The sequence below is a fragment of the Mytilus galloprovincialis genome, chromosome 6, assembly GCF_965363235.1.
Source record: "Mytilus galloprovincialis chromosome 6, xbMytGall1.hap1.1, whole genome shotgun sequence".
Lineage (NCBI taxonomy): Eukaryota > Metazoa > Mollusca > Bivalvia > Mytilida > Mytilidae > Mytilus > Mytilus galloprovincialis.
The window spans coordinates 89546077-89566425 of NC_134843.1; the positions used below are offsets into that span (position 1 = coordinate 89546077).

General features: G+C 32.5%; 1 protein-coding gene across 3 annotated transcripts in view; it reads right to left on the minus strand.

Annotated features, from left to right (window-relative positions):
- The window catches only part of LOC143080654 (perlucin-like protein), a 64915-nt gene that overhangs the window by 23215 nt on the left and 21351 nt on the right, over positions 1 to 20349 (minus strand). The window contains exons 1-3 of one of the 3 annotated variants that reach the window (XR_012979759.1): positions 4969 to 5071; positions 2083 to 2138; positions 633 to 1193 (exon numbers count right to left, since the gene is read on the minus strand). Coding sequence is in view for 1 of the 3 variants with exons in the window: in XM_076256624.1 (XP_076112739.1) it covers positions 2083 to 2137 (55 nt within the window). In the remaining 2 variants the exon portion in view is untranslated. Of the gene's footprint in view, positions 1 to 632; positions 1194 to 2082; positions 2139 to 4968; positions 5106 to 20349 lie in introns of those variants that run through there. The other 2 variants (XR_012979760.1, XM_076256624.1) reach the window with 2 other exon arrangements.

Consider the following 20349-nt stretch of genomic DNA (forward strand, 5'->3'; position numbering starts at 1 on the left):
TTATTTGCCACAAAGTACTCTTTTTCTTTTAAATTATTAAATTATTAGGAATACGCTGTGTCACCAGCAATAGTTTTTTTTCTGGGAAAATGAAATTGGTATAACGATGTTTTAAGATATTTAAGTAGTTTCCAGGCTACGAACTGTTCCTGTGGTATACACTGTTATTTGTCTGACATTTCCTTGTCAATGAGAGCCGACTGTTTTTCTAGCAATGGCAAACTTTAACTTTGCCAAAATCATCCATGCACAGACAAATAATTAAAATTTCATCAAAGATACCACGTTTAGTAGTCGGTTTTTCGATGCTGTAATCAATCAACTGAGAATTAATCGGTCTACAGTGACACCAATTAAGCCTAATAAAGGGGATTACGAGCGAGGATAAGTTAAACAATTTGTTTGAAGACTAAACACATCAATAGTCGGATAGACAATTGTGTCAGCATAAACCTACCTTCTACAAATAACATAAATGGTACTAATTGTACCGCAGCAAATTATCAAGTTAGAATTTCAATATATAATGTTTATTAATGCTGCTCGAGGGCAACAGCGTTCCTGATGAATATAAGTCGAGAAAATCGCTTTGGACGCATGTAATTCATCTAGGGTTTTTGTCGTGTTTTTACCCAAATAATGTTTGATTGAGGTTAACAATTTGATATAAAGACAAAACAAAGAAAAATACAACATTAAATAAGATATTAAAACATGTTTGTAGCAAGCCTGTCTCCATACATATTATAGATATTAGATTTAAAAACAAGTATCTAATGTTAAATAATTTTTCTTGAAATGTTGGGTACACATTGAAAAAAAAAAGCAGTTTGCCAAAACAAAACGCATTGATTATATATGTTCAACACACTAACGGCGTGCGACAACGAAAATGTTACGCAAACCATAAATGCACTTGTATTCCACTTCTAGGTACTTATATGTTCCACGGCAAGGGTCTCCATATTGACGATTGGTTGGTTTCAATAAACAAATTCTTTTGCCATTGCATTGCGCTTTGACCTTACTGTTTGATCTTGAAGATCGGCAATGAGTTGTTTTGACTTTTCCAGGGCATACAGATGAATCAGTGGACCGCCCATATATTGCTGATCGTACGGATATTGTCAACGGATATGGACATTTGATGTACGCGGACTTGTTCTCACATACAATGAAGCCACACCCATTTACTGAAATATACAAAGGTATGTCATTTTCAAACATCATTAAAAATTGTAGATTTAGTGTTTGGAATGGATGATGAAAATTAAGTTAAAAGTAAAATATTTATATCATATAGATATAGGAAGATGTGGTATAAGTGCCAATGAGACAACTCTCATTCCAATTTATAAAAGTAAACCATTATAGATCAATGTACGGCCTTCAACACGGAGCCTTGGCTCATGGTCCTAAAAGGGAAAGCATAAAAAAAGCAATTGTATATTGAATGTAAGTCGATTTAAAATATGTCTACAATGTGTTGGTTTTCAACAACCTTTTTTACTAAAAATAATAAGAGTTATGCTTGTGTCGCTACTGGATCACAAACTGATGCATAGGTTTCTACGTCACATGAATGAACTCTAATTTTGTTCTTGTATTTTTGTGTTTGTGATCGATTAATTTTCTTATAAAAATTATATGACAATGGGAGATGTGGTTTTATTAGTCAAATAGACAGGAACGCAACAACTTAACATATTTTCTTGTCTTATCTTGTTTGTAGTGAGTCTGTCGTTTCGTATTCTTTCTCATGCGTTGTATTATTAATTTGATTTTTAACATCTGAATTATCCCCTCTTATTTAATTCTAATTTATATTTACTAAAAAATCAAACCCGACGTTTTATTTTTATTTTTCTGTAATTCAGATTTTATTGAATTTTCAAATATTTTGCCTCGATCACCACCGAAGATTCATCTATTGCCTAAAAGCGTATTTTGTGCAGTAAAGTTAATAGTGTTAATGCTATTAGATATTGTGTCCTAATTGAATAAAGCTGTAAAAACGAGAAGAAGCATTAAAAATACACAAAAAAAAACAACACAGTAATAAAAAGATGACGAAAAACTTACCATGTGTAACAAAAACTGCCAAAACAAAGAAACCTGCGAAAAACGTCATCTGCATCCTTAAAAACATTGAAATAAAACAATTTAAAATTGTATTAGAAAGAACATACATACAACCTGATTTCTAAATAGTTCTTATATTATATGATGTGCGTAGGACTTGTTTGTTATTTTGTTTTTTTTTTTTCATTTTCACTTGCCATACATTCAAAAAGAGCTTTTAGCCGATATGCAATATCACTGACATAGAACGTTTCTCTCCCCCCTTTTTTTCTTTCTTTAAAACGTTTATTTGCGATACATGTGAATGGAATCTCTGGTGTTCCAGAAACCATCAAATAGAAAAATTAAAAATAACGAACTGTTTGGGTTGAGAATTACAAAATTTATCACATTTTTTCCTAAGGTCAAATATGTGAAATTAAGCCACAGACACATGCAATTTGCACAAAAGTCCTGTTGGACTGTTATTATTAAGTTTTGCGATGAAGATTATAGATCAATAATCTAAAGAAAAAATGCTTGTAATACTATATTGCCGTAAAATATCTCAAAAAAATATATAATTTTCTATATATGGAAATATCTTTAAAAAAATCGGCCGTTTTTCATATCTTACATAAGTTACCTTGTATCTTCACACTCCCGAAATGATACGTTTTTCAATTTTATTCTTATTAAAAAAAGAAATTTGAATAGAGCAAGATATTCGGTAAACTTAGAAGGCGATACAATGTTTTTCCGATGAATAAATAAATTTGTTTGTATTTTTTTTTATTTTGTAAGTAAGAATATGTTTTTTTTTTATTCAGTTAAACTTTAATTTCACGGACTGTCTTATGTATACCTTGTCACGTAATAAAAGATGGTTTTCGGAATATATATTTTGAAATCTAATATAGACAAAGTAAAATGATCAAAACAAACCGAGTTAGGTTGTTTGTAAATATTATTTTTGTATTATATCAAACTCATGACATTTACAAAGCGTTGCTTTCATTTGTTATGTATGAAGAATGCCATTCAAACCACCAATAAAGCGATGCCTTATAAAAAAAGAAGATGTAGTATGATTGCCAATGAGACAACTGTTCACAAGAGACCAAAATGACACAACTATAGGTCACCGTACGGCCTTCAACAATGAGCAGAGCCCATACCACATAGTCAGCTATAAAAGGCCCTATATGACAATGTAAAGAAAACTAACGGCCTTATTTATATAAGAAAATGAACGAATAACAAATATGTAACACATAAACAAACGACAACCACTGAATTACAGGCTCTTGACTTGGGACAGGCACATACATACATAATGTGGCGGGGTTAAACATGTTAGCGGGATCCCAACCCTCCCCCTAACCTGGGACAGTGGTATAACAGTACAACATAAGAACGAACTATAAAAATCAGTTGTTTTCCAATGACAACGCCGCCGTCGTAATGTAGGATTGACATGTCTCGTTTTTCCGACTAAAAACGAAGTCAAGGCTCGACAAAAATAAACAAACAAATGAATAAATACGAGAAAGCAGTTAAAGAAAAATAATACTCCACAATTGAGAACATAATCCCAGACTTATAAACTCAAAGAAAGGTGTTCCTCAATGAAACATTTTGTTTAAAGCAAAAGAAGAAGAACATACAAGTTGAAGATATTGTGTTGTACAAGTTATTATCTTTTTCCAACAAAAATTGTACAAGTAATTACTGGTACAATTATATTTGTACAGGTAATAACTTGTATGATGGCATCATACAAGTAATTACTCATGCAAAGTTTTTGTACAAGTAATAACCTGTACAAAATAATAAAATGTACACGACATATACATTGTTGACTACTGCATGTCAGTTTACTGCTAGTAGTCTGTAGTTATTTATGTATTATTGTCATTTTGTTTATTTTCTTTGGTTACATCTTCTGACATCAGACTCGGACTTCTTTTGAACTGAATTTTAATGTGCGTATTGTTATGCGTTTACTTTTCTACATTGGCTATAGGTATAGGGGGAGGGTTGAGATCTCACAAACATGTTTAACCCCGCCGCATTTTTGCGCCTGTCCCAAGTCAGGAGCCTCTGGCCTTTGTTAGTCTTGGATTATTTTAATTTTAGTTTCTTGTGTACAATTTGGAAATAAGTATGGCGTTCATTATCACTGAACTAGTATATATTTGTTTAGGGGCCAGTTGAAGGACGCCTCCGGGTGCGGGAATTTCTCGCTACATTGAAGACCTGTTGGTGACCTTCTGCTGTTGTTTTTTTTTCTATGGTCGGGTTGTTGTCTCTTTGGCACATTCCCCATTTCCATTCTCAATTTTAACTATAGGTCATCGGACGACCTGTTTCTTTACTGGGTTTGCTTTTTTCTTTAAGCGTGTTATTAGTACTAACACGAACATAAATTGAGTACATGCATATTGGTTTGCATTTCACATTTTTTTTAATTTAAAGTAAGACTAACCCTTGCACTACAGAGGTTGCACATTTAGATGTAGGTTTACACAATATTAGATCAAAAACGAAATAATGAAGTAATTAGTAAAATTTAATCTCATTACTGATTTAAAGTTACTGTTAAAAAAACACGTATACTAATTATGTTTCTTTAAGATCCTGCCCCGAACTCTAATCAATTTTATGTTTTTAGGATTAACAATAGCAATCAATATACTGGACAATTGATCTGTCAAATTAATTACCACGACGACATTTTCTATGATTTCAATACAGATTTATATCGAATCTATCAAAATTGAAAAAAGTCCGGTTAACCGGTTAGCGGTTTTGGTATTCGGTATTCGGTCGTTCGACCGATTAACCGGTTAACCGGTGACAACACTAAAATTAAGTTATTTAATTAAATTTTTCCTATACTCTTACCTTAAATCGACCTCAAAAGCTTCAATTAAAAGATGAAAAATCAACAGAGATCTGCTGCTTTTATAAAATGAACATCACTAATGAAATGCAATCATTGCACAGTCAAGGGCGTTTGTCGAAAACATTTTCAAAACATATAAAGGATTTCCTAACATTCCCGGTTTGAATATAATCGGAAACAATTTTATGTTTGTTGTGCATCCCAGGACTTGTTTTGTTTGTCATTCTTCCTGATCATGTCCTTTACAGATAAACAGTCTTCTTCTGTTTCCGTCAGTGTATTGATTTGTACTAATTTTGGTGCAAATTATATCAATATTATAGAAAAATCTATCGACTCTTACTCAAAATATGGACAATTTTATGTTACGGACCTCTGTAATTCAGTTTGACAGCTTAAAAATACAAACTTTTAATCTTTTTCAAACTGGACCAAATAACCACTAATACTTTACCTACAAAATCATGCCTGAAATTTTACATGTAATTTTATTTCCTACTTTATGCATTAGATATACAGAAATAAATTTCTAAGGTGCATTAACAAAATTTGTTAAAGACTGTTTATACTAGGGACTCTATTTGAAGACAACGAAAATCAAAAGACGATAATGGACCCCAGACCTTAAATTTTGCAATTTTAGATGTGATGTCAATTTTATTCAAGAGAGTTTAATTTCGCAAAAGTGTTCCTATTGAAATTTGTATTTTTGTGTGTTTGATGAAGTTCATAATGTGCTTTTGAATATAGTAAGTAAGTAAGTAAATTATTTATTATAGTGACATGTGTTTTTCACAAAATATTATATAATTATTTAAACTGTTGTTTATTTGATAATATACATAAATTGTCTATTTGTGAGAAATGTTGCAGTCGAAGATTGTTATAAAAGTTACAGTTGATAATGAAATGAAATTCGTTTTCCACACAGTTATCGCTACACATTTTACACAAACGGTCACATTCGTCTTCACCTACCAGTTTCTAACCTGAGTGGCAGAATGCCACACCTGAGCTGCGGTTTTATGGATCTTTCAGTACGGTTAAGATTAAGTTCAATAAATTTGAGAATGGAAATGGGGAATGTGCCAAAAAGACAACAACCCGACCATAGAGCAGACGACAGCAGAAGATCACCAACAGGTCTTCAATGTAACGAGAAATTCTCGCTCCCGGAGGCGTCCTTCAGCTGGCCCATTAACAAATATATACTGGTTCAGTGATAATGAACACCATACTAAACTCCAAATTGTACACAAGAAACTAAAAGTTAAAATAACACAAGACTAACAAAGGCCAGAGGCTCCTGACTTGGGACAGGCGCAAAAATGCGGCAGGGTTAAACATGTTTGTAAGATCTCAACCCTCCCCCTATACCTCTAGCCAATGTAGAAAAGTAAACGCATAACGATACGCACATTAAAATTCAGTTCAAGAGAAGTACGAGTCTGATGTCAGAAGATGTAACCAAAGAAAATAAACAAAATGACAATAATACATAAATAACATCAGACTACTAGCAGTTAACTGACATGCCAGCTCCGGACTTCAATTAAACTGATTGATTATGTCTTCATCATATCAATATCAGGCACAGTCCTCCCCATGAGGGGTTTAGTATCATACCATCATAACAAAAATGAGAAGAACATAACCCGTGTCATGCCAACAACTGGTTTATTAATAATAAATGTGTTTAGTTCCGATGCAAAGACCCTATAAGTGAATCAATATTAAAGCCAAAATATGCAATCTTTCATGACCTGACAACAGTATCGTAACTATATCTCTTTTTAATAAGTTTATATAAAGGTTTTGTTAGCTTCTGAGGTGAATACTGACATTTTTGTGCTTTATAAAGAATATTTTCATAAAATATTGGATGTGAAATACCTGAACGTATAAGAAGTCTGCATGTTGAGCTATATTTACGAATGATGTCCTTATCCGATAAAAAAATTTAGTAAATGTTTTAACTAGTTTGTGATATCGAAAACCCTGGTGTAATTATTTTTCAGTAATACATAAATTTCTCTCGTTAAAATCTAAAACATTGTTACATACACGAGCGAATCGTACAAGTTGAGATACATAAACACCGTAAGATGGTGACAAGGGAACGTCACCATCTACAAATGGATAATTAGCAATAGGAAATGAGAAATCATCTCTTTTATCATAAATTTTAGTATTAAGCTTTCCTTTAATGATATATATATATATCAAGATCGAGGAAAGGGCAGTGGTCATTGTTAGTATAAGCTTTATTTAAAGTAAGTTCAACAGGATAAATTTCTTTAGTATACATATTGAAGTCGTCATTATTGAGAGCTAAAATATCATCCAAATATCTAAAAGTATTATTAAATTTGTGTATCAGATGTTGTTTCGATGGGTCTTTGCTGATTTTTGTCATAAATTGTAACACATAGCAATACAAAAACAGGTCCGCAATAAGTGGTGCACAGTTAGTCCCCATTGGAATTCCGATAACCTGACGATATACGGAATCTCCAAAGCGAACAAAAATGTTATCTAGTAAAAATTCAAGGGCAGATATAGTATCAAAGCATGTCCAATTGACATAGATTTTTTGTTTATTGCTACTAAAAAATGACCTAAAAGAGTTTGAACATATATATTCACATTCTGACTTTTCAATGCCCATTTAATTAGGTGTGTGAATTTTTTCTTAATGAGAATGTGAGGCAATGTGGTATATAGGGTACAAAAATCGAAACTTTGAACAGATTCAAAATCACCAATATAAGCATGCAATTTATCAAGTACTTCCAACGAGTTTTTGACACTGCAAAAGTAATTAATTCCACTATTTTCGAAGGCCTTATTTGAACAATTTATTATCAGGTTTTTCATTGTACCAAGTGTACTGGTAAGAAGAATAGATAATTACGTAGTGGAACAATGGCTTGACTTGAGACGAAATAAATCTATATTTGTAAGGTGTTTTGTGTAGTTTCGGAAGCTAATACATAGTTATAGTTGGGACTTTCATTGTTTTTGGTTCTGCTTGTAAAGCAGTAGCTAAAAGTTTATGTTTGTTACAGATGTGGTTTTCTGAAAATGGAGTCAGTTAGAATGTTGGTGAATTGGTGATTTCTTTTTGTAGAACCTCAATGTAAAATTTGCGTCTAACAATAATAATAGTATTAGCAGCTTTATCGCCCGGGACAAAAACAAATTTCTTGGCTAGTTCTTTTAGTTTATGTTTGATACGAGAAATAGGTTTGTTGTGTTTATTGTTAAGAGTAAAATGTTCTTTAAAATGTTGAATACGTATATCAACAATGTTTATTACTGAATTTAAAAAAAGAATCCAAAGTTTTTTTGTCAGCTTTTTCCCGTTTTATCCATTTCAAACAGTAAGTACGGAGTGAGTCGTGGATGATATCACGACACTCATTCCAATAAATAGTTGAAGGGGGACGATATGTAGGTCCTTTACTGAGGAATGATTTCAACTCTCGGTCTTGAACGATGTTAAGATCTCCTGTTATAACATGGGAAATGGGTCCTTAAATGTATTTGGAATTACTGCAATTACATGAAATAGGTGTATTTTCACTGATATTAACATCTTTACACAATTGGCTATAATTAAACACAAATTACCGGGTAGATTTCTTGTAAATATAACAAATAAGAGGGAGCTCAGTATTATCAAAATATCCAGGAATTTGTTCTTTATCAGAATGGTCGTTAAAAATACCAGCAATATTAACAAAATCAAAACCTTTATTGACATACTTTATTTTAATAAAATGTTTTTTATGATCTTCAGGACGATCAATTTTAGGAAACAGTTTAGAATAACAATATGCCATTATAATTTGAACGATTTCATACTTAGGACTGCTATATGAAATTGTGTAGCAATCCTCTAAAATTATATTTAACTTATTAATCGGTAATGAACAGAGCTTTGTTAAATGTATCGTTAACAGCAGTATTCAGATTTTATGATCCTGTATGTTCGTAGTTTCGGAAAGTTTGTTACACCTTTCTGCCAATCTGCGGAGCATTTATCTTTGAGCAATGTTTTACACATCAATAAATCGCACGTTTTTTGTAATAGAATTGTGTCTTACAACTGGAATAATGTTTTTCACTTCAGATGACCAATTGTTCGTGCATTTTTCGTAGTCCCAATTGAATACTCGTTTACATATATGAGTGTCGTCCATTGATATAGGTTTGTTCCAATACCTTATCATATTGCACCATCGTCGTTCCTTTGCGTTCACTCAACCAACTTCACTGTTTATTGCCAATGTCGGTGCAAATTTATTGACGCCAAGAAAATATCGAATTGCTTTGTTCTGGATTTGATTCAAGCAAGCGAAGTCTTTGTATCCCCAGATCGAAGAGCTGTAGTCAAGCACTGGTACTACACACAAGATAAAACGTTTCTCAAAAGTTTAAATTCCGAAGTCTTTTAGATGACGAATCTTGGAGATAACTCCTCCAAAAACTCTACCTGCAGCTTCCGATAGTCTATTTGCATTATCTTTAAAGTCCTTTAGGTCGTGAAAAGTTATACCGAGATATTTGTATGTGTCAGTTATTTGAAGTAGATTGTCACCGATTTTAAACTGGAATTCACTTCTTTTAGATGGAGACGAACGAAAATGCATAACTTGATTTCTCTGTATTTATCAAAACACGCCATCGCTTGCACCACTCATGGACTTTATCCAGCATACATTCAGCATACATTCAGCATACATTCAGACTAGCATACATTCAGAGCATACATTCAGACTAGCTGAAGGACGCCTCCGGGTGCGGGAATTTAATTCTCGCTAAATTGAAGACCTGTTGGTGACCTTCTGCTGTTGTTTTTTTCTATGGTCGGGTTGTTGTCTCTTTGGCATAATCCCCATTTCCATTCTCAATTTTATTTTTTACAGGGTTTGTCTTTAGTGCCGTGTGGAGGCAGTAGAGGGCCTCCCCGTGCTTCAGGTTTATGCTCTTATAATATACTAGATTATGGAGTGTGTGTCCGAGCGAGAACTGCTCTTGTTCATTACTTTAGGAATATTTATCTAAAAGTAGTTTTCAATATTCAGCCCCATTCTACTATTTAGTCAGCCATCAGTCCTACCCTGATATACCCTATCTTTTTCGGGTAATTAATATTGATAGCGTTTGACAATTTTAGCCGAACAGATTTATCAATTTTACATAACTCAAATTATTGTATGCTGGTTCATATTCTGGACGCCAGTCTTTGCTCCTTTATAATATAATTCACTACCAAAAACAATTATGAAGCTTAGGAATGGAAAAATACTAAATACTAAACTTGTTCAAAGGGTATCTACACGTCTCAATCTTCAAAATCGGTTATCTAAAAATACTACCATCGCTAACATGTTTAACAATAAAAATCGTGGTTACCCTTCTATCGATAAGTGTCATCCCAAAAAATGACTTACATGTCCCCGTCTTTCCACCAAAAATACGGTAAGGTCCACGTTTAATGGTCGCACATTTTCTTTGAATTTTGAAACTGATATAACTTGAAAAACAAACAGTATTATTTATTTACTCACATGAAACAAACCGGGATGTGGTATTCAGTACGTAGGAAAAACTGGACGATATTTATCTAAACGCACTCAAGAACATCTGTATCGTTTTAAAAGACCCAATAAATTCAAAAGTATCATTTACCAACACCTTAAGAAGCACAACCATTCTTTTAAATATTTAGCAGTTCAACCTTTAGAAGTAGTAAATAAGCAGCCTGGTGAATCTCATTCATTGTACGATCACGGAAAATAATTGAATTAAATTGGATTAAAAAATTACAGTCTACCCTCTCGGTCTTAATGATAATATCATGGGAATTGGTAATATATCTAGAACCGATTCCTTTAACATTTTGGATATAGTTTCTAAAACTGTTCGTAAAAACCGTTCTCACGGCCGTAGAACAAATCGCAATCAAAGAAAATTTCGGACTAATCATACCAATATTTCGGACCTAATTTCTATTTCAAAAAACAACGGAAGACATTATCTGTTAACAAACCTCTGTTCATTACCGGTTAATAAGTTAAATAAAATTTTGGAGGATTGCAACACAATTTCATATAGCAGTCCTCAGTATGAAATTGTTCAAATTATTATGGCATATTGTTATTCTAAACTATTTCCCAAAATTGATCGCCCTGAAGATCATAAAAAACATTTTATTAAAATAAAGTATGTCAATAAAGGTTTTGATTTTATAAATATTGCCGGTATATTTAACGACCATTCTGTTAAAGAACAAATTCCTGGATATTTTGACAATACTGAGCTACCTCTTATTTGTTATATTTACAAGAAATCTACCCGGAAATATGTGTTTAATTATAGTCAACTGTGTAAAGATGTTAATATCAGTGAAAATACACCTACTTCATGTAATTGTAGTACCTCCGAATATATTTATGGACCCATTTCCCATGTTATAACAGGAGATCTTAACATCGTTCAAGACCGAGAGTTAAAATCATTCCTCAGTAAAGGACCTAAATATCGTCCCCCGTCAATTATTAATTGGAATGAGTGTCGTAATATTATCCACGACTCACTTCATGCTTACTGTATGAAATGGATAAAACAGGAAAAAGCTGACAAAAAATCTTTGGACTCTTTTTTTAATTCAGTAATGAAGATAGTTGATATACGTATTCAACATTTTAAAGAACATTTTACTATTAACAATAACCACAAAAAACCTATTTCTCGTATCAAACATAAACTAAAAGAACTAGCCATGAAATTTGTTTTTGTCCCGGCCGATAAAGCTGCTAATAACATTATTATTGTTTGACGTAAATTTTACATTGAGGTTCTGAAAAAAGAAATCACCAATTCACCAACATTCCAACTGATTCCATTTTCAGAAAATGACATCTGTAACAAACATAAACTTTAAGCTACCGCTTTACAAGCAGAGCCAAATACAATGAAAGTCCCAACTATGTACTGGCTTCCGAAGCTACACAAAACACCTTACAAATATAGATTTATTTCGTCTTCAAGCCATTGTTCCACTACTAAATTGTCTATTCTTTTTACCAGCACACTTGGTACAATTAAAAATCTGATAATAAATTGTTCAAATAAGGCCTTCAAAAATAGTGGAATTAATTACTTTTGGAGTGTCAAGAACTCAGTGGAAGTACTTGATAAATTGCATGCTTATATTGGTCATTTTGAATCTGTTCAAAGTTTTGATTTTTCTACCCTGTATACCACATTGCCTCACATTCTCATTAAGAAAAAATTCACACACCTAATTAAATGAGCATTTAAAAAGTCAGAATGTGAATATATATGTTCAAACTCTTTTAGGTCATTTTTTAGTAGCAATAAACAAAAAAACTATGTCAATTGGACATGCTTTGATACTATATATGCCCTTGAATTTTTACTAGATAACTTTTTTGTTCGCTTTGGTAATTCCGTATATCGTCAGATTATCGGAATTCCAATGGGGACTAACTGTGCACCACTTATTGCGGACCTGGTTTTGTATTGCTATGAGTTACAATTTATGACAAAAATAAGCAAAGACCCATCGAAACAACATCTGATAAACAAATTTAATAATACTTTTAGATATTTGGATGATATTTTGGCTCTCAATAATGACGACTTCAGTATGTATATTAAAGAAATTTATCCTGCTGAACTTACTTTAAATAAAGCTAATACTAACAATGACCACTGTCCTTTCCTCGATCTTGATATCTATATCACTAACGGAAAGCTGAATACTAAAATTTATTATAAAAAAGATGATTTTTCATTTCTTATCGTTAATTATCCATTTTTTGATGGTGACGTTCCCTTGTCACGTTCCCATCTTACGGTGTTTATATATCTCAACTTGCACGATTCGCTCGTGTATGTAACAATGTTTTAGATTTTAACGAGAGAAATTTATGTATTACTGAAAAATTATTACACCAGGGTTTTCGATATCACAAACTAGTCAAAACATTTACTAAATTTTATCATCGGTATAAGGACATCATTCGTAAATATAGCTCAACATGCAGATTTCTTATACGTTCAGGTATTTCACATCCAATTTTTTATGGAAATATTCTTTATAAAGCACAAAGGTGTCAGTATTCACCTCAAAAACTAACAAAACATTTGAATAGACTTATTAAGAAGGGATATAGGTACGATACTGTTGTCAGGTCATTAAAGATTGCATATTTTGGCGTTAATATTGATTCACTTATAGGGTCTTTGCATCGGAACTAAACACATTTATTCAAAAACCAGTTGTTGTCATGACACGGGTTATGTTCTTCTCATATATGTTATGATGGTATGATACTAAACCCCTAACGGGAAGGATTGTGCCTGATGGTCATATGATGAAATCATAATCTTTCAGTCAGTTTGATTGAAGTTTGGAGCTGGCATGTCAGTTAACTGCTAGTAGTCTGTTGTTATTTATGTATTATTGTCATTTTGTTTATTTTCTTTGGTTACATCTTCTGACATTAGACTCGGACTTCTCTTGGACTGAATTTTAATGTGCGTATTGTTATGCGTTTACTTTTCTACATTGGCTAGAGGTATAGGGGGAGGGTTGAGATCTCACAAACATGTTTAACCCCGCCGCATTTTTGCGCCTGTCCCAAGTCAGGAGCCTCTGGCCTTTGTTAGTCTTGTATTATTTTAATTTTAGTTTCTTGTGTACAACTTGGAAATTAGTATGGCGTTCATTATCACTGCACTAGTATATATTTGTTTAGAGGCCAGCTGAAGGACGCCTCCGGGTGCGGGAATTTCTCGCTATATTGAAGACCCGTTGGTGACCTTCTGCTGTTGTTTTTTTCTATGGTCGGGTTGTTGTCTCTTTGTCACATTCCCCATTTCCATTCTCAATTTTATTGCATGTCAGTTTCGGATGATGCCAATAAGACTGTGTCGTCCGCATATAAAAGTAACGAAAATGTAGAGTCGCCAATATTAACACCAAGTCCGAGACTGTTTACTTCCTCTACCAGATCGTTGATAAAAATTAAAAATAACGTCGGGGATAAATTAGCCCTATATTTAACCCCAGAACTGCATACAAACCACTGTGAAAGTCTGTTGTTCACACGAACACAAGCAGAAGTACTAGGGTAAATGTTTTTAATCGAGTTGTAAATTTTCATATCAATGTTATTTAACAAAAGCCTATATAACAGCAAATCTCGGTCAACAAAAATCAAATGCTTTCTTTAGATCAATAAAAGTTGCAAATGAAGTCTTAAGGTTTCTCGATACAGCATTAAGAGTGAACACATGATACTCACACGATCGATCGGATCCCGGAGCGAAAACCATTTTGTTCGTCTGCTAAAATATCGTTGAACTCTATATATAGAGAATAATACATGGCAAAATCCATATCATATGTCGCATCATCCCGAGACACAAATATCAGCCTAAGGTCCTTTAGGCCCGAGGGATGATATTGGTCGAGGGTGATACGGCATGTGATACGGATTTTGCCATGTGTTATACGCTTTATCATATATTTCAACAGAAGAGTATTATATAATATGAACTTTTTTCTGATCCATAGCACTGGGTTACCTTGAGTTCTGCTTTTGTCTTGTTTCAAAGGCCTTAAAAGAACAGCTCAATCACTTATCTGAAGCACGTGGGTTACCTTACAATTTGCATGCTGTTGTTTTAAAAATATTTTGTTTATTATTGTATTTTTTTGTGTGTTTTGTATTTTTTATAGTTCCATTTTGTGTGCCAAAAAATATGAAAACTTGACGTTCGTGACGTCACATATCAAACAATGACGTCAATCAATAAATTGAGTCACACCCGAATGACCGTTCTATAGGACCTATTTTGAGAGAAAATTTTCTTAACCAAAAAAAAATAACTTTATGTAATAAAGAGTATGCGATAAAGGGTAGGGGTGTGATAAAGGGTATGAGATAAAGGGTGCGCATCAAATTTGCGCGATATGGATTCAACAGCAGGTTATTTATCACATATGCAAAACTACTGTATTTACTACTAAACATATGATAAATGATGCTAATCGACTTTTTATCAATGCACTGTACAGTTTTGATATACAAGAAAGTAAACTAATTCCTCAGTTATTGAGAGGTACACGTGGATTTGAAGATTTTTCACTTAGAATTGGACAAAGTATTAACTGTCTTCAAACAGACGGAATGATACCGGTTTCAAAAATTATTTGGAACAATGAATGAATCATGGCCACTATAGGTTCATACTTCAGTACTTCGTATGGAATATTATCTATACCACAACTTTTGCCGTTTTTTTGTACACAAGCCGTCTAATTTCTTCTATGGTTATAGTCGTATTTATTTCTTGATTTTCATTATAAAGCGGATCAAGCATTTTGTCCTCTAATGACGATTTGTGTGTTGACACTTGTCTATAAAACGCATCGTCAAAATTTGAAGCGACCATACACAAGAATTGCGGACAGCTCAGCTGCATGGCCTTATCAACTATCCCACAGAGAGCAGTTATCATTATTTTTTTTAACGTTATTGTCTATGGGGAATTATGACCACTAGCTAGATAAACGAATACTTTGCCTATACTATAGATATCATATAAAATTAACAAATTATATAGATTGCACCAATTTTAAAGCTTTAAAATGGTGTAATAAAATTCACTTTATCTTGAAATTTACTGGTGTCCTCATCGTGTTGAACGTTGGGGCATCTTCTGGTTGAATATAGCAAATACGAAGTATACATGTCTAATAAAAAAAATCATATTTAATTTAAGTTTTATTGTAATTTAAATTAATGAATTATACAATATTAACAAAAAGTTTTCCTTTCAAATGGTATAAAAATCATCATTTTAAAATAATGTTTACTGTTGTACCTATGCTTTTAAAAGTGACAACTAAGATTGACCGTATTCAAAGACAAATTTTGGTTGGTGTTATGTAGTTGAATTCTCCTTTTTATGATGTGAATTTTCTTTTTTTTTTTACATCCCTTATTAAATAATAAATATATCTATTTAGGTTTTAAGCAATACATTAATTTCTGTCATACCAAAGAGGTCTTTAAAGTAACATCAAAATTAAGTTGTGTGGTTCTGTCGACATTTTTGAGAAAAGTACAGAAAAGGGATGAGTTTTTTTTTCTAAAAAGAGGTTCTATCTAATTTAACTTGTATAGTTTCGAGTAATATTAGCATTGCTTTGTAATCAATTAATTGAATACACGATTGTTTTGTTGAAAAAAAATGGTTACATAATCTGAAAAAGTAAATTGAAATAGAGTATAATAGATGGCAACGTGAAATTTTACTGTTATTCAAAACATAAAAAAAATATATTCGTTGTGTATAATGAAAAGGTAGCCTGTTATTTTTTTAGGGGTATTGTTGTTGTTATTATATGAAAGAGCTCAATGAGGTAAATGCAAGTATTTTGAATGTAAACAGTAAGATAGTATAGCGTCAAAATCATTGGTACATGTAGGATATGCTATCTTTATGTTCTCATTCGTTCATTGATTTAATTGTATAGTAAATTCATAAAATGTCGTCTGATTATAAAAATGATAAAATACATTGAAAATCCTTTTTAAGAAAAGCTACATAATTATCGATCTAATATGAAAGTATTATGTAATACTTCCATGATCTAAACTGCCATATAAACACGAATGTGTCAATATTTACATAGTATATAAGCGTTCCATGGGGCCACGACAAATCCTTTTCAGTGCTGTATCACAAATCAATACCATATGTTACTACTTTATCTTATCATGGAAGTATTATATTGCAAATGAAGTATTTCACACACAGGCTCTTGTTGAGTGTCACCCCTTTTTTCATTTTATTTTGGTTACGCTTTATTTGAAAATATTCTTTTTATATTTCTTTTTTTTTCTTTTTTGTAAAACCCTTATTCTGGCGAGTTAACCATACTTATTTATATTTGTTGTCCTCTATTCTTTTGTATAAGAGAATTCTTATTTCTATACACATAAGAATATACAGAGGGTTATACATAAAAAACGAATTTTATTAAGTGAAAATAAATTGAGAAACGTTGAAATATGAACGAATATTTTCAAAAATTAATTAAACAAACAATAAAAAAGGGGCTAACTAAACGAGCACCTAACTTTCATGTGTCATGACATTTCTCATTGACAAATGTTTTGCGCTTTTAGATATTTTGTTTCTGTTTGGAATTATTTTCGTGTGATTGCTTACAGACAGCTAGTTGAGTTTTGAATATTTGTGAATAAATTAATGAAAATGGACGTCATACTAAACTCAAAAAATTAAACACATAAATTAACTAAAATTAAAAAAAAACCACACAAGACTAACAAAGACAGACCAGGAGCTCCTGACTTGGGATAGGCGTAAAAATGCGGCGGAGATAAACATGTTTTGTGAGAATTCAACCCTCCCCTCTTTACATTGTACCTCTGGCAAATCAAGGATTTGTATACTAAATCCTTGGGCAAATGTAGAATAAACGAATCAAAACTTGTTGATACATTTGTCTTAAATAAAGTATACAGAAATAACAATAAATACACATTTAATCAAATAATTTTCACATTCAATGACAAAATCAGACTTTACAGCGTTTTTCTATTCCACAACTTTGGTTTTACACCGTTACTTTTCAAATAGAATTTTAGCCTGAGAATGGTCTGTATCATATAACCTCCTTGTTCAATTTTATAAAATCAAAAGATAATTTATTATTGATCTCTGCTTCGGAAATTTCTTCTAAAATCAAGAATCATTAAGCTTTATTTCGCTGACCTAGAGTTTTTAAGGTCATTTGTAAACTTTTCATTAGCCTTATTTCCCTTTCTTATTATTAGTATGTCCAGAGTCATATATATGTGTATGTATGGCTCTCGTATGTCCATCGTAAAGGTCTCTGTAGCAAAACTTGATTTTTTAAAAAATTATTTCTTTTCTGTCGGCAGTTTCTCGACATTCATCTGTTTATAGTCATAGTGGGGGTTCCTTCTAAAATATGTTGTATCTTGCATTATCGTATACATGCTAATATCATTAATTACGCAACGGCAAAGCGACATCTATTGGTGGAGTGTTCGTTTAGGGGAGTTATCTTTTCTTATCTTCTGGTCACCAGACGATGAGAACAAGAATAGAAAATTCATACGAGTTATCTCGCCTTGAAATGTCCGTAATTCTTGTACATGATTATCCGCATTGTATATGTTCTGAAATTCCGTTTTCCATTTATTCAATATAGTTTTATCATCCGTGAGAATTGTTGCATCTTCTCCATATAGCTCCATCGGGATTCTCTGGGGTTTACGAGGTCCGAGTTTTTTAATTTTTTTCCCAAAATTCATCAGGGTTCAATGTTTTCATGTTTTCAACTTCAACACAAAACGAATGTCATTGTCGTTCACATCGCATTAAAGTGCGGTCAAATATATTTTGGGCAGTATGAAATTCTTCACGGAGTTTACGTTTAACGAACAAGTTACCTCTGAGTTTAAGAAATCCTTTTTCTTAATTACGCATTGAATGACACAGTGAGCCAAGATGGTCATTCCAATAAGGTTTTCCCACTTTAAAACGTTTACTTGTCCTTCTACTATTGTCGAAAACTGGAATTTTAGCGTTCATTTCGTCAATGATTGTATTACACAAATCTGAATATATATTATCCATATTAGTCTGATAACATATATTCATATAATTGACACAAAATGTGCTATGAAATTATTGAATAAATTATAGATATTCAATATAAACTATTCGTTTTCTTTATTTTCCAAAAGATTTACCTGGATTTTAATTAGTTCATTAGTTAAGTGTTTTTACAAAATAATCCTAGATAATCCCATTGTTTCAAAAAAATGTCTTGGAACTCCAACATAAAATTTTACTATTTTACCTATAAAATACAAAATTTAAGTTTAGCCAGACTAAACCAATTGAACTATACAGAGAACAATAGCTATTGTATTTATTCAATTGGACAATAGAACAAACAAAAGTTTAAATACCCTGAACAAGAGGAGATGACTCTGTGGAAAAATTCAATAAATACGAAGTTTATTAGGAATCAATTACTAATTCAGAGCTCCAGTACTTCTATTTTAATTTCTACAATTTCAAACACTCATAAATAAAATTTAGAACGGAAATGGGGGACGTGTCAAAGAAACAACAACCCGACCATAGAACAGACAACAGCAGAAGGTCAACAATAGGTATTTAATGCTGCGACAAACTCCCGCAACCGGAGGCGTCTTTCAGCTAGCCCCTAAACAAATATCTATGCCAGTTCAGTGATAATGGACGTCATACTATAAGTTTTGTCTTAATTTCATATAAAATGACAGTCACATCATGTCAAAATTATACCTTATCCTGACTTGTGCTTAAAAATTCAACAGACTTTTAATTGCATTTTAGAATGCACTGGTTCTAGAAAGTTTGTTCATAAAAACACCCAGAACTTCCAATCTGAACAACAGGGCAAATATGCCCTCCTGTCTTTATTGTTTTTATCATAGATAACAAACTTTCTACAAGGGCTTCACAAGTTTCAGTTCATAACAAACCTACCCAAGTATTGGACCTATTGACAAAAATACAGCTATGCGTAGTAGCTATTTTTAAAAATGTATTTTTCTTCTTCTCACAAATAAGGAACCGTATTCATGCTGAATGGTTTTGGTCCCGCGACAACTTAGCGCATTGCCAGGCAAGGCAGCAAGTCCTCTCAAAGTTATATACATTTAAAACATTCGCCAATTTACAATTAAAATTATGTACACTCTATGCTGTTCACTTCCTTCCAGAGCCTGCTTTCAGAGCAGCTCTGAAACCCTCTATCGAGTCGGCTGATGTTGTTTTAGCTGGTAGTTGATTCCAATTCCTGATAGTCTTTGGGAAGAATGACTGTCCATAGGTTTCAGATTTTGTTCTTTCTTGGTAAAAGCGGCCTATACCTCTGGTCCGGCTGTCATTGGGTATTATATATTGTTGTCTATCTATATCAATAAGTCAATGCTGGATTTTAAATAACATACATAGTCTGTTGGTTTTTCTACGTTCTTCCATGCTTTTCCATTGTAATTGTTTTACCATGTGTGTTACACAGCCAGGTGTTCGGTCTGAGTAGTTATTATGAACGAATCTTGCTGCTCTTTTTTGAACTACAGATGGGTGCACTCCTAACCTGTACAGCAAGTTAACTTGATAACCAGTCATTTGGACTGGTCAAAGTTAACCTGTGACCGAATGTAGGACTGCTCTGACCAGTCCTAGGACCAAAATCTTGTTAACTTGAAAAGCGGACT